This window comes from Cydia splendana, chromosome 3 (assembly GCF_910591565.1).
Source record: "Cydia splendana chromosome 3, ilCydSple1.2, whole genome shotgun sequence".
Classification (NCBI taxonomy): Eukaryota; Metazoa; Arthropoda; class Insecta; order Lepidoptera; family Tortricidae; genus Cydia; species Cydia splendana.
The window spans coordinates 24,273,221-24,294,499 of record NC_085962.1 but is presented as its reverse complement, the minus strand read 5'-3'; the positions used below and the strand labels follow the sequence as shown (position 1 = coordinate 24,294,499).

Here is a 21,279-nt window from a genome sequence, read left to right as displayed (position 1 = left end):
AAACGTATTTCTAAAAATAGCAAAAACAATTGTGTCCACTCTGTCTGTCCCACGAGTCTCCGACCCTCCATCTTTTAACTCTTTTGCGGGCATAGGTATTCCAGATCGACTCAGATTATTTAGAATATTATTGAAATATATCAAAGGAAACCATTCGGGACATCAGTGGGTAATAGTAGTTACTTTGATTATCATTTTCATTATGAAACCATACCATTATCATTATATCGTCAATTAAAATTTAAAAGCGTTTTTAACTGATTTTTAAAGAAATAATTTTCAATCCGTGTTAAAAAAACGATTAATTACGCCTGTTAATATCAAATTACTCTTTCTAATTCTATTATCAGCGTAGTGACTATCGTAATGAATTGGTTTTATTTTTCAGAGGGTCTCTTGAAAAACATCCATATGTTCTATCTTCACCGTTTCTTGCGAATGTTTCCCATTTTGGCAACCGCCGTGTTCCTCCAAGCGTCGTTATTCAACCATCTCTCTGACGGCCCGGAGTGGCACATCGTCGTTGATAAAGTAGAACGGTGTAGGGCATACTGGTGGGCCACCCTCACTTACGTGCAGAATTATTTGGTGGATAAACGGGTAAGTAGCTTTAGAATAACAAACATATATTATAGCCGGAAGTAACGAAAGTTGGTTAAAAAAGAGATAGACGAATATCGAACATGCCCAATGAAAATGATGACGAAAACCGAAATGAGCCGGAATAAGAAAAAGATAAGCAACAAATATGACCAATAAAGATAACAAAGATTACCAACGAAAGTTACGATGGAAGAATGGGTGACGAAAGCAGAAATGACAAAAAAAAAACGAATGGGGCGACCCAAGACGATTTTTGATTTGATAAATTACGTTGTTGTTGTTGTTGTTGTTGTGATTAGAACGTACGACAGAAACACTGCAACAGCCACGTATCTGCTGTCACCAATGTATTAAACTTATGAGTTCATTTGTCTATTGACAAAAGAAAAATATGGCCCATTAATTGTAAATTGATTAAAAAAGATTTATATTTCAGTGTATTGGCCCCACTTGGTACCTCGCTGTTGACATGCAGCTGCATATACTCTCACCTCTAATTTTATTCTGGATGCTCGGCAGAAGAAGATCGGCATGGATCGCATTAACTGTCGTCATATTGGTTGTCATGGTGGTATCGACAACGTATAACTATTTAAACAAGTTCCAAACCGCATCGTTTGTACCGACGTAAGTTATAGTTTTAAGTAAGTGAAATAGATTTATCATACACCTGAGAAAAAATGGCCATGTCCACCGGTGGCCGAGGCCGAGGAATCGAATCCGCGTCTTCAGCTTACGCGGCTAACGCCATGACCACTAGACCACCCGGCCACATAAAACATTTCATAAAATAATTTGATTTGTTCCCTAGTTGGTAAGGGGTCATCCATTAATTACGTCACACGAATTTCTAGGTTTTTTGACCCCTCCCCCCCTCCTTGTCACACTTGGTCACATTTGGCAAACCCCTCCCCCCTAGTGTGACGTCACATTTTTTCTACGAAATCGCCAAATCGAATTAAGTAAGTACCTAAGTATTATTAATATTTTATCAAAATGTTTTTGACGATATAAATATTAGTAATTTTATAACCCAAAACTGCTTAGGAAAGAAAATTATACGAATAAAAACGATTATCGTTTTAAAACCTTGTTATTTAAATGTACAGCTAATAAAATAATTTAAATAAATTTTCGGTTACTGATGAATTTAAAGTGACGTCACAAAGTTTGTGTCTCCCCCCACCCCATGTCACAATATGTCACATTTTCTTGACCCCCTCCCGCCCCTAAACGTGTGATGTAATTAATGGATGACCCCTATAAGTTAGTTATAGCATAGAAAAATAAATAAGCATATAGAGTGCTCACGCCATACATCAGTTTTCTTACCAAAACGTTTATTATTTTCGCAGTCGACATCTAGCGTTCTAGCGTTCTAGCGTCACGTAGCGGATGCGAAATAAGTAAACTTTGTTTCATTCGCCATCTATCGAAAATATTATACTCTAATGCCTACAGAAGTTATTGGTACTGCAAATTCATGCAGTAGTACACGGTATACAAAAAAGATGGCGCTATTAGCAACTCCCATTGTAGGTACAAGTTTGAATAATCGAACCTAGATGGCATTTTTATGAAACGTTTTGTTTCCAGGCGATCACAAGAAGATGCCAATCACTATCTACGATATTATTATCACAACACTCTGACCAGATGCTCCCCTTTCTTCGTTGGCATGTTGTTTGGCTATCTTCTTAATATGTATAAAAGCAAACAAGTCCACATGGCTAGAGTAAGAAAAATATACTTACAATTTTAATTTTTAACAAGCAGAAACGTCTGCGAACGATGCTATTAAGCTTAGAATAAATTTAAAAGTGGAAAAATCGTGGAGGAGTCGTGAGTTCAAATCTCACCCAAGACAGTAATTTTTCCACTTTTAAATTTATTCTAAGCTTAATATACAATTTGTTTATAAAGTAAATGAAAGTTAGTAACATAGGTAAACTTTACCAGCTTATAAGTGAATTCAGAAATAATTTAACTCCAGGTGTAAGTAGATGACCTATTCTGGTTTCTCCCGGAGAAACAAATACATACGTATTATTTGAATGTCGTAGTCATACCTAATATAGGTACATGTCAGTTTGACACTGCACTGCTAAGGCAGTCGTGGTGAGGCTACATTGCCCATTTAAAACTATAGTACGTAAATATAGGATTTGATCACAGTATGTTATGTACTTAATTACCTACTCACTAAAATTATGAACTTACCACTCCTTACCATCTTTCAGTGGTTTGTAGCATTATGCTGGTTCTGCGCCTTCGTGGTTTCCGCCGGCGTTATCTACTCCTCATACCCCGTTCTTCAGATGGATTGGGACAGCCCCTTTTGGGACGGCATAATTAACTCCTTCGCCAGACCCGGGTGGGCTGTGTGTATTGGCTGGGTGATATTTGCGTGTACACACGGTTATGGAGGTTGGTATAAATCTGTACTGCTTTTAGGGTTCCGTTGCCAGAATGGCAAAAACGGAACCCTTATATTCGTCATGCCTCTGTCTATCCGTCTGTTCGTATATCATTTATCTCAAAAACTATCAGAGTAAATTTGAATAAAATTTAAAACAGCGGTAAAAAGCGGTGAAAAAGACTACCCGTCCCTCTTTTATTAACATCTCGCCGCGAGATACTGTCGCGCCAATCATGTGCTAGCCCGGCTGGTGTATAAACGCGTTTTACCTAGTCATAACTAAATTTGATCTGTATAATAATGGAGTAATATTAACATCAATCAATTGCTCTGATAATATCGGGAGGAACAGAACGAAGGACTTTTATGCAAACGGGGAATTGTTTAGGCTACGTAGTACGTAAGTACTTTATATTTTACTTATTAATCACGTTAACATTTCTAAAGGTGGCCACTGACGAGCCTTCCAACAGTCCAAATAGCGTGGCTGCAATCCAAAATCGGTCCGTCAATGTCAAAAACGTACAATTTCTCAATTTAAAAAAAATCTAAATTTTGAAAGCCTTTATCTCGGAAACTATTCAATCTACAGAGACAGTTCTAATCTCGTATTGTAGCAAATTTAGTCTTCTTTAAAAACGTCTAAGAAAGGTACTATCAAAAACTAGTCCTTTAGGGTTAGAATCGCCCAAAACTAAATAAAAACCGAAATTTTCGCAGGATTTTCGATTTTTGACAAAGTTGCGTTCGGCGCTCGAGGTCACCAACTTGGATTATTCATTGGACCAATATCATAAATAAGTCTGCAAAAAATCAGAACTACCTACCGGATTTGACGCAAACTCTAAATGTATAAATTTACTGTATTATGACTTGTGTCAATTAAAAATGTAAATAATTTTGTGGGGTTGTCACTGATATCAAAATATTTTAATGAATTTGTTCAGCTTTACGATTGTAATAACTCGATTGTAGATCACTTAGATAACATTATCATTTCAGCTCAGTCCCTAGACATGTTCCATCCTGTATATATTTAATACATACTATTCATAAGTGCTTGTTGTTTGTTGTTGTTGATGTGCCTACATGAATAAAGTATATTTGAACTTTGAAAAACCGATAAGTTCCTAAGTCTAACAAGTAAGTTTTTCAGTAAGTAGGTACTTAAGTTTTGTTTCTTCTTATATTACGATTTGAAAAAAAAAAAACAATAATGCGCCCATAATAACAGTGACTTTGACAGCCTCGGACCTTTAGTCAACAGGGGCGCCAACTGGTGAGCACAGGGACGGTAGCCCTCATTAATCCAATCTCGGTTGTTACTACGCAGGTCCTGTCAACTGGTTCCTGTCGCTCCGTATGTGGAAGCTCCCCTCTCGGCTTTCCTACGCGATGTACATCTTCCACTATTCCTTAATGGTTATTGTCAATTCTACTTCTGTATCGATTGGTCACTTCTCCGTGGAACGCTTTGTAAGTTTTTAATTATATTTCGCTACTTTTTTTCAACCTTTTAATTTTCTTAAGTGAAATCAATCATTCAATTAATATTTTTAACTTTAATGTTACGGAAGATCTCCTAAGATTAAATTTGCATGGCAGCTATAGTTTTAGTAAGTAGGTACTGAAAAAATTACAGTAATACAGTGTATAAGTACTTATAAGTATGAATTGTATTAAATAAAAAAAAACATGGAAGGAGCTGAATTTAGCATATTTCCTGAACAATATGTGTAGCATAAAAGATTCAAAGAATTTATTTGCATAGAACACAGTTATGAGAAGGTGTTACAAAATAAAAGAAATCCGTGCATTCAGTCTGCATGCAGGCTTGCAAATATTGTAAAAACAGGCAATATTTACAAAAATTCACACATAGCACACGAATACATAGCATACGAATAGTTTAGAAATTATTTATCGTTTTTTCCATTGACCTTTTTAATTGATAAAATAATTGTTCATCTCAGATTGTTTGATTTTGACCGTTGCTTATTTGGGTTTAACGACCAGTTCACACATTTATTAGTGTTTAATACGAGTAGGTATTTGTCATTAAACGCAAGTAGCAAATGTATGAACTTGCACTTAACACTATAAAGGGTTGTCCATTAAACACGTCATATTTTTTTGGCTAGTTAGTTTTATCAAATATGTATATGCGGGTACTATATAACCGTTATACAGCCGCTTACTTTAGGTCTGTAGTTTTCGGATTCTTCATGTTCCTACCTTATTTTGTCTCCTGTTAAACTCCGGTCGTCGGAGCTGAGCTGACACACTCGCACTTTTTGTTTCAGTTCTACCGATCCTTAGCTGACTTCGTGACGGCGTTTATAGTCGCTTTTGTAGCGACCGTGCTGATAGATTATCCTTTCTCTACACTTATAAAGATGGCGATAGGAGGAAGTGAGTTGTTTTTAATTATTATTTTGGTAGGTAATAATTACTAAAATTACTATCATCTTAAGCTGCAGATGAGACATACATACATAGTGTATTAGTAATCCACTTAGGGTTACTAATTAGTAATTATTGGACACGAAATACTTATTATGTAGCTATGTAACTTAACACTATTCTTCTACAAATCTACATCATCTGGAACAAATGACTATCTTCTGATTTGTATACTATTTAGGTACTCCGCCCACTACTGACCACCGTTTATTATATGAGAATTATAATGTACCTAATGCAACAAAGGTTAATATAGCTAACTTTTACAGGTAAGACTGGGAAGGCGACGGTGAAGACCAAGCAGGGATGTGAAGGCGAAAATCAACAGTAGTACCTACTACTAGGTAGTAAGATTGTACCTTGGGAATCTTGGGATCAACATCATTATTTGTAACAGCGTAACACATTTGGGATTTTTTACCGCTTTTAGTTCTTATATACTTACTTGTAGGTAATTATATTATTTATAGGAATTTTTCCAATCCTCATTGAGCTCTTTTGAACCTCTTGAATGAAAGCCGTTGTGATGTGTTGGAGAAGGATGCTGGACATACCTACACTGAACAGCTCGCCACACTAATGCATCTTAGCTGAACTGAACATCACAACGAGGCTTCTCTACCATCTGCCATCTGCTTAAAACTACTGTTTTTAATACTATAACGTGGAAAAGTTACCTGTCACCGGTAAACTCGAAGGCAAGTCGGGACGCAGGAGCCCAATGAGGTGGACAGCCAAATACGTTCAGCCCTCAAGGGCTTTGGTTTGGCATCGTGGAGCGTCAACGCCGACAGATTATCAGACAGAAGCTGTTCCCTAGAAATGTCCACTACCCTCAGTGATGAGGAGACCGATGCAAGGAGGAGGTGATACACATTGAGCTAATTATACCAGAAGAAACCATTCGATTCTAGTAAAAAACTGAACAGTACCTACTCTCCATGTCCCTCGCTCCTTGAATGTAAGCACTTTAATTTTATTACACACACACACACACGCACGCACACGCACACGCACACGCACATGCACACGCCCCCCCCCCCCCCACACACACACCACGACACACACACACACACACATTTTAAGTAAGCATTATCTTTGAGGTTGTAGCAAAGTATACTGAATGAGTAAATAATTGTATATGATGATTAGGTATCTTGTAAAGAAATGAAATAGTAGTATTGTGTATTCCGATGGTGTTATTATTTTATAACTTAGGGGCTATTCATAAATTACGTCATTTCAAATTAGGGGGGGGGGGGGTCTGGACATCGGATGACGGTAGCATGAAGTAGGAGGAAATGGGGTCATTTGAAGCATGATTTTTGGATGATTATAGGGGGGGGGGGGGTCCAAAATCGTCAAAAATCGATGACGTAATTTATGGACAGCCCCTTACCTACAACTTTGTATATAGGTACTTAGTTATAGTCAGTGTTAGCCGAAAGTTAATGCGAATTGAAAATGTTGGCCATTAACCATTATAAATTGAACCTTAAACCGTAACGGATGATTACAGTTTACGATTTCGGCCAACACTGGTTAATATAGTGCATAGCTAATAAGGAAGCTCCCCATTTAAAGGAAGGGGGGAGGGGTGGGATAGTTAATAAAATTCCTGAAATACGTAATGTTTTATTATTTCCAACAAGGAGTCCCTAGGTATATCAATTTTCAGACCTCTAGGGTTGGGGGTAAAGTTCCATGTTTTAGGATTTTTTTGTTGTTTGTGTCCCATTACTAGCCTATATAACAAATTTCAGCTTTCTGGATAAGAGGTATGCAATTGAAACTTTTTATGTTTAATAAGTCCACTATATATGTACCACCACTCCACTATATTTCCAATATATATATATATATATATATTATTGATATCATATCCCGATAATTTTGTTTATCTGTTATTATAATCCAAACCTCAGATCCAAGCATAGTTTGCTTCCATTGACGTATATCTAAGGACGGGCCTTACGGGCACTAAAAATGGTACTAGTTCAGCGGTGTCACTGACGAATTATAGCCAATCGTGCAGTCTAACGCAACTAGTTGCGACCAATCGCGCGCGTGATGTGATCTCATCTACCAATCGCGTTGTAGCGGTGTCACACCGCTGTACTGGCCCCATTCATGCCCCATTCTTATTGCCCGTAAGGCCAGTCCTTAGATATACGTCAATGCTTGCTTCGCTTGGCTCGTCTTGGCGGGGGCGCTACAGTGAGATGAGAATTGATTAGATTTTCTTATTTAAAATACTTACAACTATTTCAAGGGAATATATCGCGTATTATAATGAATCCAAAATGCATTCCAATGTTTCGAACCAACGTTTGTTGCATTGTTAAGTAGCTGCATATGTATTGTACTGCAATGACAGTTAGAAGTTAGATCAAGAAAAGTCTGCAGCGATTTTGATAGCCCACGCAGTGCAAGTGTTATTTGTACGTCATTTGTGTGTCATTTCGTGGCACTTTAATCTTATTTTATGTTTTCTTTTATATAATGTAATGTACCTATTGTACCGATTGTTTGTGCTTACGAATAAATCAATTCTATTCTATTCTGTTCTATTCTATTCTATTCTATTCTATTCTATTCTATTCTATTCTATTCTATTCTATTCTATTCTATTCTATTCTATTCTATTCTATTCTATTCTATTCTATTCTATTCTATTCTATTCTATTCTATTCTATTCTATTCTATTCTATTCTATACTATTCTATTCTATTCTATTCTATTCTATACTATTCTATTCTATTCTATTCTATTCTATTCTATTCTATTCTATTCTATTCTATTCTATTCTATTCTATTCTATTCTATTCTATTCTATTCTATTCTATTCTATTCTATTCTATTCTATTCTATTCTATTCTATTCTATTCTATTCTATTCTATTCTATTCTATTCTATTCTATTCTATTCTATTCTATTCTATTCTATTCTATTCTATTCTATTCTATTCTATTCTATTCTATTCTATTCTATTCTATTCTATTCTATTCTATTCTATTCTATTCTATTCTATTCTATTCTATTCTATTCTATTCTATTCTATTCTATTCTATTCTATTCTATTCTATTCTATTCTATTCTATTCTATTCTATTCTATTCTATTCTATTCTATTCTATTCTATTCTATTCTATTCTATTCTATTCTATTCTATTCTATTCTATTCTATAATGCCATAGAAGTTTGACGTTTAAAATAACACTTGCACTGCGTGGGGTATCAAACATGCTGCAGAATTTTCTTGGCCTGACTCTATGCGGCTGGGTGTACATAATATGATTAATATGTGTATGGTAGTAACGTCGCCTTATGGAACTTGGCCTCGATAAGCGTCCACTTATTAGAGTGCTGATATCAGTAGAAGTTCAGGTAGATAGGTACAGTCGCCATCAGATATAACGGAGCGGCCAAGGTGCTCACAAATATCGGAACACGCCTCTATTGTCAGGGCGTTAGAGCGCGTGTTCAGATATTGTGAACACCTTGGCCGCTCCGATATATCTGATGGCGACTGTACTAATAATAACGATACTAGAACTACGTCTCAACGTTTATTTACATATGTATATACACGTTTTAATATGTTTTAATGCCTAGCATTGCTCAGTTTTATGAATAAGGGGTTTATTTATATAAATTTGGTAGGAACTAAAAAAACATGTGACGACGAATGTAATCTCACGTACGAAACATCAGGCGATATTTTATAATTTATATATGAAAACCGTGTTAGTTTAAATCAACATGTCTATATAGTAAATTTTGTGAGAAAGGGCCTATGCCCTCAATTATGACAAAAGGCCGTCAACAGTGAACGCCGGGAGGTGGGGCACCGTCCTCCTGAACTCGTCGACGTCGCAGCAGAAGCTGTAGCCCAGGTCGATGCGGTCGGGCTGCCAGCCGATCCAGCTGAAGGCGTCGGTGCGGCAGCGGTCCGTGCAGAACGTCAGCGCGCGCACCTCCTCTTCCGTGTACCAGGGATTGTTGATGCTCACGAACGCGGTGCCCAGCCGGCGGGATTCATCGTAGATCACCTACAATGAGAATTTTCGTCTTAGATTGCTGTTTAACAGGCGACGGGTACCGCGAACATCGAAATACGTGTACACCAACCGCCATTTCTACGCTGTTAAATATTAGAAATTAAGTAGGTATTTAGAAATAGAAACCTTCAGAAAATTGTTGAACTTTTTCGTGAAATCTTTATACCATATACACGGCACGGTGTTGGCGTCGCGCAGCAGCGTTTCGTACACGTGCCCGAGTAAAGGCGGTGTTGTTTATGAATTATTATTTATTACCTTGTAGAAGTAGAGCGGCACGGGTAACTGCGGGTTGTTGTTGGCGTCGCGGTGCAGGTAGATGTCCTGCAGCACGCCGTTGGCGTCGCGCAGCTGCGTCACGCCCCACGTGCCCGAGTACATGGCGGTGTTGTTTATGAATTATGAATTATTACCTTGTAGAAGTAGAGTGGCACGGGTAACTGCGGGTTGTTGTTGGCGTCGCGGTGCAGGTAGATGTCTTGCAGCACGCCGTTGGCGTCGCGCAGTTGCGTCACGCCCCACGTGCCCGTGTAAATGATCGTGTTGTAGCCGGCGACGCCAATGCGAGCACGAGCGTTCTTGTAACGAATAGGGTATTTTTGTAAAAACATAGTATTAATGATTTACTTCTCCTTTTCCTAATTGTATGTACCTATAGTTTCAAATTACGAAAAGCAAGGACAGGTAATTTACTCTTATCTTTATAACCCATAATATTAAGTGTTAAAAAGTTTATACAATCCCACTGATATGGGACATTGGTGCATGGCCTTAAAGATTTGCGTTGCTCGCCGATACTCACTTACATATATACTATTTATACCATAAACGAAACAGCTATTGTCCTTCTTTCTTTTACAAGAGTTGTATAAAATACATAGGTACTGTTATAATATGTTTAATTACATGAGTGGTCATTTAAGTGTAAGTATGTACGTATATAGGTATAATTAGGGCGAGCGAAGCGAGCCCTATCACTATTCGACAATCTATGCATTTTTGTGGTACACTTTACGGAAAAACTACTGGACTATTACGTTTGAGATTTAACATAGTAATTTAAATTGATGTCTAGATGTGTTATCAAACATAAAAATATCATTTTATAAACCTAAAAAAATAAAATAAAGGAATAACACTTTGTATTACTACTAACACCATCTGTTGGAGAAGTGATGAATTAACATTCGTGCTAATGTAAATTATTTGTTTTTATGACAAATGGTAAGTAAAAAATTTATCCATACTTACATATATATAACATTATAAATGAGAAGGTGTGTCTGTCTCTCTGTCTGTCTGTCTGTTACCTCTTCACGCTTAAATCGCTGAACCGATTTTGATGAAATTTGGTATACTTAGAGATAGTTTGAGTCCCGGTGAAGGACATAGGGTAGTTTTTATCCCAGAAGTCCCTCTTTAAGGGGGTGAAAAAGGGGGTGGAAGTTTGTATGGGGAAACAATAACCGCTGAACCGATTTGGTTGAAATTTGGTATACAGATAATTTGAGTCCCGGGGAAGGATATAGAATTTTATTTATCACTCCGTAATGGAACTCAGGGGTAGAAGACAAGAGAAGCTTCGTATGTTCCAGAACATTCCAGAATATTCGAAAGTATTCTGGAATGTTCCACAATGATCTAGAATGTTCTCGAATATTCGACAACATTCCAGAATGTTCTGAAATGCTGTGGAATGCTCTCGAATACTCTCGAATGTTCTGGATTGTTCTAGAAATGTCTAGCCTCCGAGACCCGACACCTCACTAGGTACAAATTTTTGTAGGTATATATTTATTTAAACATTATTGTACAAAATACAAATAAAATGTACAAATGGCGGACTTAATACCTAAAGGCATTCTTTACCAGACAATCATAGGGCTAAACATAGATGTAATAAGCGAGGATAACTTAACAACTGTATTGAAAACAATGTCTTTTGCGGAAATGGCAGGCAGTGAAAAGGTCTGGAAATCATCAGATGTGGATGGAGAATGGATAACGGCACAAAGAAGGAGATTGAGAAATAGGATCATAGGTTGTGAAGGAAAACCCGTTGGGAATATGAAGTTCAAAGCGGCGAACGTGCGAGTACCTTTGTTTGTGTCTAATGTGCACAATGACGTAGTGATTAACGACGTAATCGACTATATTCACGAGAAGACCAACGAGAGGGTGTTGATGTTTAAAATAAAAACCCGCAAACAAAGAGATTACCAGTCATATAAAATGTTTGTGTCAAGTGAAAAATTGGACACCTTTATGGATAACTCGCTGTGGCCGGCAGGTGTTACAGTTAGGCGCTTTCTAGATTTTAAAGCGAAGCAGGATAAACGGTCGACTGAGAAGAGCGATAGCGTGACGTAGTTTAACGCATCATAAGTAAAAGTATAAGTATAAATATAAGGATATAAGCTTATTAATGATTTCTTCAACAATAAGTGAAGTGAAAAATAATATATTTATAAGTTACAACTGTAAAAATATTAGGCGAAGCGTAAGTTGTGTTCAGTCTCTGTGTAAAACAGCTGACGTTGTAGCATTACAAGAGACTTGGCTGATGCCACACGACTTGGCGTTTCTTGGCAGCATTGACAAAGACTTCAACTACACGGGTAAATCGGCAATCGATTTAACGTCGGGTATTCTTCGCGGTCGTCCTCATGGCGGTGTGGCGTTATTATGGCGAAGTAGTGTATTCCGGAACGTCTCGGTGGTTAAGTGTTGTAGTGATCGAATATGTGCGATAAGAGCGGTAACATCTGGACACAGTGAAATCTTGATAATGTGCGTGTACATGCCGACGGACCAGTGGGACAATTTGCCTTTGTTTACACAATGTTTGGGTGAGTTGTATGCGTTAGTACAGGACAGTAGTATTGAAAATATTTATATACTAGGTGACATAAACGCGCATCCTACAGCGTCCTTCGGAGGGGAACTACTCAATTTTTGTAGTGAAAATGATTGGGTCTGTGCGGATCTTGTGAAATTAGGTATTGCGTCTAATACTTATACCTACGTAAGCGAGGCGCATGGATGTGAGAGATGGCTCGACCACTGTATAGTTAGCAAATCAGCGTGGAAAACAATAAAAAATATCGAAGTCTTGTATGACGTATATTGGTCGGACCATTTCCCAATGCGGGTTGAGTGTGATTTAGGTCATATCGTAAGTAAGTTACAAGTAAGCACTGACAACTGTAATAAATATGTTATCTGGGGCCTGAGAAGTCCCGACGAAATTGAAAAATATAGCAACATATGTGATAATAAACTAAAATTAATAGATTTTCCTTCTGAGTTTCAATTGTGTGCCGATAAACTTTGTAAGGATGATACACATAAGATAATTATAGAAAAATATTATGGGAATATTATTAATACTCTGAGGCAGGCGGCTATAGAGTCATGTACTAAAAAACCTGTTCGAGTAGGGAATAGAAATAGATGTCTGCGGGGTTGGAATAGACATGTGTCACAGGCGCATAAGCAGGCTAGGCTGGATTTTTGCACATATGTTTTGCATAATAGACCACGGTGCGGGCTTGTTTATGAGGCTATGTGCCGTAGTAGAAAAATATTTAAATCTAGGCTTAAGTTTTGTCAAGTCAATCAAGAACAGATCGACATGGATATTCTTGCCTCGCAACATGCGTCTAAGCAATTCAGTAAGTTTTGGAAAAACACAAAAAAGTTGAATGGGAAAGTATCTCTGCCTGTTAGTGTTGATGGTACTTGCGATCCCGTGAACATTGCCAATATGTTTGGGCAATTTTTTAAGGTAGACTCACCCCTCAAGTCATCTGCGGTGCTCAATCCATTGGACACTACAACGAGTCCGGTTTTTGAAATAACGAGTACAATGGTGGGCCGGGCTATAAAGTGCATGAAGAGGGGTAAGTCTCCAGGACACGATGGGCTAAGTATAGAACATCTACAGCACGCAGGTCCGCATCTATGCAGAGTTTTATCTATGTTGTTTACATTTTGTTTACGCCACTCATATTTACCATGTGACCTTATGAAAACTGTTGTGATACCGCTGATAAAAAACTCGACAGGTGACATTTCCGACAAAGCGAACTATCGCCCCATCTCGCTTGCTACAGTGGTTGCTAAAGTGTTGGATAAAATACTGGACGTTCATCTTAGTCAACATATAAAACTATGCAATGCACAGTTTGGTTTTCAAGAAGGATTAGGTACTGAATGCGCAATCCTAACACTGAAGCACACTGTTGATTACTATATCAATAGAAAATCGCCTATATACGCATGTTTCCTTGACTTGTCCAAAGCTTTTGATCTCGTGTCTTATGATCTACTTTGGAACAGGTTAAGGGAGACAGGCGTGGCACCTGAGGTTGTCAGTCTTTTTTCATATTGGTATGGTAATCAAAAGAACAAAGTGAGGTGGGCAAATGTGTATTCTGACGAGTATTCACTCAGCTGTGGGGTAAGACAGGGAGGGTTAACATCGCCAAGGTTATTTAACCTATATGTTGATCAGCTGATTGGCGAGCTGAGTAGCATGCATATCGGTTGCCGCCTGGATAATATCAGCGTAAATAATATAAGTTATGCGGACGATATGGTGCTGCTCAGTCCGTCTTTCTATGGACTGCAAAAGCTGATAAATATATGTGAAAGGTATGCGGATACTCATGGCTTAAGGTATAACGTGAAAAAAAGCGAGTTCATGATTTTCAAAGGTAGGAACAGGTTGCCACAATACATTCCACCGCTTCTTTTAAACAGTGTACCGTTAAAACGAGTGACAAAATTTAAATATCTGGGCCATGTGCTATCCGAAGACCTTAAAAATGATAAGGATATAGAACGTGAGCGAAGGTCATTGTCCGTTCGCGGCAATATGCTGGCTCATAGATTCACTCGCTGTAGTGTGCCTGTAAAACTATCTCTTTTTAGAGCGTACTGCCAAAGTTTTTACACGAGTGGTCTATGGGTCAGCTTTACAAAGCGGGCGTACAATGCACTAAGAGTGCAATACAATAACGCATTCAGGGCCCTGTTGCGGCTCCCTCGCTATTGCAGCGCGTCGGGCATGTTTGCCGACGCGGCCGTCGACGATTTTTATGCGATAATACGCAAAAAGTCAGCGTCCGTCATACGACGTGTGCGAGGGAGCGGCAACAGTATCCTGCAGATGATCGCGGACAGGTTGGATTCGCCCGTCCTCGGCCGCTTCATGGATCTGCATGTTATGAGGAGGCCGTGGGATGCATGAGGCGACGGAGGGGGGTGGTCGCGTGTATTTTTGTGTTGTTAGGTACTTGTTATTTTATAATTTAATTTTATTTTAGTTATATTTTTATGTGCTCTTTCTCTCCTGTCTTTTTACAAATAAACTAACATAGTTGTTAAGTTAAGAGTTACTAACCATATTATGGAACCTGTTTTCTGAAATAAATGATTTTTATTTTTATTTTTTATTTTAATAAAAATGGTGCAAGAAGAAAAGTTAGTAGTTTCACGATCTATTCTGAACTTACGCCTATTAAGTTAAGGTTCAACATCTTCAACTTCTCCAACTTCTTTAACTTCAACTTCTCCTACTTCTTCAACTTCAATTTCTCCTACTTCTTCAACATCTCCTACTTCTTCAACTTCATCTTCTCCAAACTTTTCAACTTCTATTTCTCTAACTTCAACTTCTCCTACTTCTTCAACTTCAAGTTCTGCAACCTTTTCAACTTCTTCAACTACTCCAACTTCTTCAACTTCAACTTCCTCAACTTCTTCAACTTCCCCAACTTCTTCAACTTCCCCAACTTCTTCAACTTCAACTACTCCAACCTTTTGAACTTCTTCAAATTCAACTTCCTCAACTTCTTCAACTTCAACTACTCCAACTTCTTTATCTTTCTAACCTTCTTCGACTTCTGCAACTTCTTCATCTTAGTCAACTTCAACTTCTTCAACTTAAACTTCTCCAACCTATTTAACTTCAACTGCGCCAGCGTAGGTATTCAACTTCTTCAACTTCATTAACTTTTTTAACTTCTCCAACTTACAACTTCTTCAAATCTCCAAATTTGTTATCGTCCTAAACTTCTTCAATTTATCCAACTTCTTCAACTTCAAATTATCCAACTATTTCAAGTTCTTCAACTTCGACTTGTCCAACTTCTTCGACGTCGCCAACTTCTTCAACTTCAACTTCTCCTATTTCTTCAACTTCAACTTCTCCAAACTTTTCAACTTCAACTTCTCCAACTTCTTCAAATTGAACTCCAACTTCTCCAATTCGAACTTCAACTTTTTCAATTTTTCCAACTTCTTCAACTTCTCCAACTTTAACTTCTCCAACTTCAACTTCTCGGTCATCCGACACATCTTAATGAGCACTTGGAAGAGCAGTACCCACGATAGAGCTGATGCTGAAACCTGGCTGTACCTATTGGTACTTAGGGGAACACCCAAATATTCCGAAATATGTTTTTCCGACTTTCATAACCTCGATTTTCACAATCCCGATTTTTTATATGTCCGAATTATCGAAATTACGAATGTGTTTGAATTAAGATGAAAATCACGACTGTGTTATTTCCGAATACTTAAAATCCGATTTTCATATGGACGAAAGCTTAAAGTTCCGATTTAGAAATAATCCGAAAATATTTTTTCCGAATTTGTCTATTCCGAAAAATCATTGACCGATCGGAAATAAAGTAATTCGGTATTCAGAAATTCGATCTTTTGTAAACTCGGAATAATGAAATTCGTGATTTTCAAAATAAGACTTAAACGCACTTTTTTAAGTCTAACTAACCAAAATCCGAATCGGAGCACCCCACTGTTCACGTGGTCTTGTCTGTCCTACCCCTAGAGTGTAAGTAAAAAGCCGGAGGCGCGGAGGGGAAGCAGCCCTCGCCCGCCGTAGCAAAGCGCAGAGCACAATGTGAGCCGAAGCGGCCGAGGCTGGCCGCCGAAGACGCCGAAGCTGCGGAGGCGAGCATTAGTGCCTGCACTTTGCTACGCAAGGGCGAAGTGGCTGCTATGCCCGTAGCGCCGGAGCAGATGCGGAGCCCAACAAAAAAACTGTTGCCAGAAAAGTGGGTTAGGTTAGGTTAGAACTGCGACCTCACGAAAACAAACTGTTGCCAGAAAAGTGGGTTAGGTTAGGTTAAAACTGCGTCCCCCAAGAAAACGAACTGTTGTCTGAAAAGTGGGTTAGGTTAGGTTAGAACTGCAACCCCCAAGAAAACGAACTGTTGCCAGAAAAGTGGGTTAGGTTAGGTTAGAACTGCGACCCCAGGAAAACAAACTGTTGCCAGAAAAGTGGGTTAGGTTAGGTTAGAACTGCGACCCCACGAAAACAGACTGTTGGTCGCCTAAGGCGATCAGCAAGCCGGAGCTGCGGAGGCGAGCATAGGAGTCACGTGGAATCGGAATTCAAATTTTCGGAATAATGGCATTTCGGAATTCGTGATTTCAAAAATCGTAAATGTTAAATTCGGTGTTTATCACTATCGGAATTTTAATATTCGGAATTATGTGGTTCGGAATTAAAAAAAATCGTCTTTTTTGCTATTCGGAAATATACACATTCGTGATTTTCATCGTTCGTAATTACGACAGGAATTTTGATGGGTCGAGCATTTAAAAAACTGAATAATAAAATTCGATATTCTAAGATTCGGCATAAAATATTTCGGAATTATGTAGTGTACCCGGTACTCAGGTTTGGTGCAACATAGACATACCCTGTTTTAGACATCCGACTCGTCATGATGATCTCTTGGTAAAGCAGTACCCAAGATAGAGCTGATGTTGAACCCTGGCTTTACCTAGTGGAACTCAGGTTTGGTGCAACATAGGCACACGCTGTTTTGGTCATCCGACTCGTCTTGATAAGCACTTATGAGAGAAGTACCCAAGATAAAGCTGATGCTGAACCCTGGCAGTACCTAATAGTGGAACTCGGGTTTGGCGCAATATAGGCACACGCTGTTCTGGTCATCCAACTCGTCTTGATGAGCACTTAGGAGAGTAGTACCCAAGATAGAGCTGATGCTGAACCCTGCAGTACCTATTGGAACTCAGGTTTGGTGCAACATAGGCAAACGCTGATTTGGCCATCTCACTCGTTGTCTTGATGAGCACTTAGGAGAGCAAATTATATGTGTGTTTATGTGCGGAGCAGCGTGATTACCACCAGTAGGTGTCCATACGGGATAGTTTTTCGCTTAATTGTGAGGTGGACGCAAAAATAAATTCAAGGACATTGGCTCTCTGACCCAACATTATGTAGGAAAGCCAATTGGCTTCCTTACAAAAAGTACTGGGCGACCGTGTAGGATTTAATAAGCTCTTATGAAATTGTATATAACGTGTGGATGATATTGGCAATTTGTCGTGTCAAACAGTCGTCTGGACACGTTTTAATGGACAAAGTAAAAGCTGTAACAGACAGGCGTACCGGACAGCGACCGGGGTCAGTATATTTCTTTCTTGTTCTCACTTATTGCTGCGTCCTTAACGGATTTATTATTACGTTACCCACTCGATCGAACATGGAACAAGCCGCGGACTGGATCAAAGTCGCAATCCGGTACGTTTAGGTAGAAAAACTTCGCGAGCCCTTACAAAGCTCTGCTTTTTGCTAGTATAACTAACCTGTTCCAGCCAGTTCCAATTGCCAGCATTGAACGGTTGCCACTGCGGAGCGGCGTTAACGAACCAAAACGTGGCTCGCTGGCCGGTGGCGAACACGTAGTCGGACTTGGCCGCCAAGTGTCCGCGCGCCAGGAACTGCGTGGTCGTGACGTACTTGTCGGCCAGTTCTTGCCCGACCACATTAGCTATGGAGATCTTCTGCTGGACTTGAGTGTAGGCGGTGTTCACTCCCACACCGGGGAAAAAGCTACCAACTGCAAGTAAATTCAGACATGAGAACAAATTCTCTAATTATACGTCACATCTGGGGCGGGGCACAGGTCTCAGGCCACGCACGAGACATACTGTGCTGTTATGCTTGGTATTGAATTTCACATAATTATGTTATCTTAAAATTACTTGTTCAGGCGTCCTAACAATGTTCTTCTTCACTGAAAATGTATCAAATTAAATTCAGATGTCCGCTTTGAGCATCCAAAAAACTCACGAAGGAAATTGCTTAGGGAATTTGAAAGTCAGGCTTGTATATACCAGTAAGTGCCGCGATGCAACATCAGCAAAGGCAAAGGGGCAAAACCTTATAGGCCAATCAAATTAGATAAAAAAAAGCGTTTTGAGGAATTAATTACCAGCAAGCTATAAATCGTTGAATGCCTTCATTTTGGTCCAAAAATGTGTGTAAATCCGAGTTTGTTCAATCCCAGGTGGTGAAACCTTGGAAGATACATTTTTCCTTGGGTTGCCAAACCACTCGGTGAAGAAGGAACACATCAAATTACAATGTCACTACCGGAAGGTTTTGGGGATCAGACAGTGGTGAAAGAGTTTTTTTATAAGATTTTGACATGATTATACAAAAAAAAAGAAATTCAAAGTAGCGGCCATTATTACAAACTTGACTATGAATTCATGTTAAGTTATACCTTCTTTCTTAAAAACTGAAAACGAGATAAAGATTATGCACACCTGAGATTGAGCAAACTCGGATGAGCTTGCTGGGAATTAAATCTTCGAAAAAATCAAATTTGATTGGCCTATTCACATTATTCGGTTTTTAACTTTGACAATTAATTAGGCAGGTAGGTACTGTTAGTTCTTACCTAGCCAACTTGGGCGGTCGACGCCAGTTTGGTGGACGGCGTTGGCAGGGGTCTGCTCGTACACGACGTACAGGACCTCTAGGCGGTTCTGGTCGAAGCAGGACACGTACAGGGGATACATCCACCCGTTAACAATAAAACCCACCCTGTAAATTACATTTTAACTTAACTTCAGATAAATTAAAACATTAGCTAAAGGTAATACTAGCCCTGGTGTAAATGGAGTTCGTATAAACTAACATTTTATTTATATTAATAATTTTTACACAAACGACTCAGTAATGGGAGCCGTAATAGTAATGTTTGAACTAAGTATTGTCCAAATCATATTGACCTCTCCTATAGCACAGCACTTCTGAAAAATAATTTAAAAAAAAATATGTATGGTTGTCTGTAAAGTCGGTTTACGGACGATAATTTTACGTGATAACGTCATAAGAAAACATTAGTCATTACCATTACATAATGTAACGTTACCGTGGAGATTTGTCCACAACGTTACCATGGAGATCCGTCCACAACATGACACTTTTTCGTGCATGCTCCGTGTTCATCGATTTAAGACGTTATCACGTCAAAAAGAAATTATTTCCTTCTTCGTAGGTACAATTGGTATTTTATGTTTTAGAATTTTGTTATTATAGAATATTTCATATAATGTTTGTTCCTGTGAAAATGCTCCGACTAGACGAGAATATAATATATGTATATGTATCGGGACTAGTAGGAAGAACTGACGTCGGGTGGGGAGTTAAAGTGTTGAACGCTTACTGGATAAGTAAGTTATCATTGTAGCATCTGCTGGTGGTGCCGACGGCGTCGTGGTAGGAGTGAGCACTGCACGTGAAACCGCCGAACGCGCCGTTTCCATTCAGCCAACCGCTGCCGCTCACCAGGTCGTCACTGGCACAAGTAGCAGTCTGGAAGACAATGGCAACATTAACTCGTGTAATTTTGAGGAAGGCGAATGAATGTCTTAAGTAAAACATGAAGATGAAGTTATCATATCATATATTTCGTATGAATAAATTAATGAGTTTATTTGCGAAGTAGGTACAGACCAGTAAGGTAGGTACTATCTTACGCATGATCACGAATTTGAATTTGTTAGTTATGATCCGAATTATGTAAACTTGCATCTTTTTTAAGTTAGGCAGGCAGCTTATTATAGGTACCTACAGCTATTTGGAGTCCCGAGGTCGCGAGGTTGGGGTGCTGGATAGTGCGGCCGGAGCCGGTGCAGGCGATGGTGACCTGCTCTCCGGAGCTCAGCCGGATCTGGCCTGAGTTTCCGTCGGCGGTTAGATAGTTCCCTCCGCGCAAGTACACCGGCTGAGGCTGCCCGAGGTCTCCGTTCACTCTGAAGGTACACCCTTAAAACAAATCATTATGTTTAACAAATACTTAAAACAAATCGTTATTGAGTGAAAGAGGTCAAGGCAGTACCATTTCGAGCTCCGTTGCGGCTGGTGAAGTTGGCCCCCGACTTAAGCTGCTCATTTGCGAGCCAACCGTCCAGATAGTCATCCCAGTCGTCTTCGTTCAGGACGAAGACTAATTCCCCGGGATTGGGCAGCTCGGCGGGCAGGGCCGCGGCCGCCGCCACCAGCGCTAAGATAACCACCGTTAAACGGATCATTGTGTCTGTGTGTGCGCAGCGAGCGCAACTTTCACGGGTTTAAGTGGTTATGTCGACTACGACGACGGTGTGCTGAATTTATTTAATCGAGTTAAAAAAACGATAGCCCTAATCTTGCCTAGATAATTTGTCAAACACAAAATAAAACTGTATCATTATCTGCTTGATTGGCTGTAATCAGATTTGTTAATTGCACTAGCGACTCGCCCCGGCTTTGCACGGGTTAACAAATTATACCTACTTACACTTAAACTTTCCCCCAGAATCACTCTATTGATACCTAGGCATAGTGGAAAACATACAGACAGACGCGGCGCACGGAGAAAAAAATCTAGTGTTCTTTACCAGA

General features: G+C 39.1%; 2 protein-coding genes across 2 annotated transcripts; one reads left to right on the top strand and one right to left on the bottom strand.

The window, feature by feature from the left end:
* Window positions 1-438: 438 nt before the first annotated feature.
* On the top strand, window positions 439-5,004 carry LOC134806701 (O-acyltransferase like protein-like). The gene is made up of 6 exons (XM_063780026.1): window positions 439-600; window positions 1,040-1,230; window positions 2,200-2,338; window positions 2,844-3,030; window positions 4,356-4,498; window positions 4,996-5,004. Exons 1-6 carry the CDS (start codon window positions 439-441, stop codon window positions 5,002-5,004), a joined length of 831 nt encoding a protein of 276 aa, XP_063636096.1.
* Window positions 5,005-9,288: 4,284 nt separating this feature from the next.
* Window positions 9,289-20,985, bottom strand: LOC134789383 (uncharacterized). Its single transcript, XM_063760014.1, has 7 exons — window positions 20,738-20,985; window positions 20,471-20,664; window positions 20,063-20,211; window positions 19,292-19,437; window positions 18,192-18,445; window positions 9,959-10,123; window positions 9,289-9,536 (listed from the first exon to the last, which is right to left on the bottom strand). The coding sequence occupies exons 1-7, from the start codon at window positions 20,928-20,930 to the stop codon at window positions 9,291-9,293; spliced, it is 1,347 nt and encodes a 448-aa protein (XP_063616084.1). The 5' UTR covers window positions 20,931-20,985; the 3' UTR covers window positions 9,289-9,290.
* Window positions 20,986-21,279: the final 294 nt, after the last annotated feature.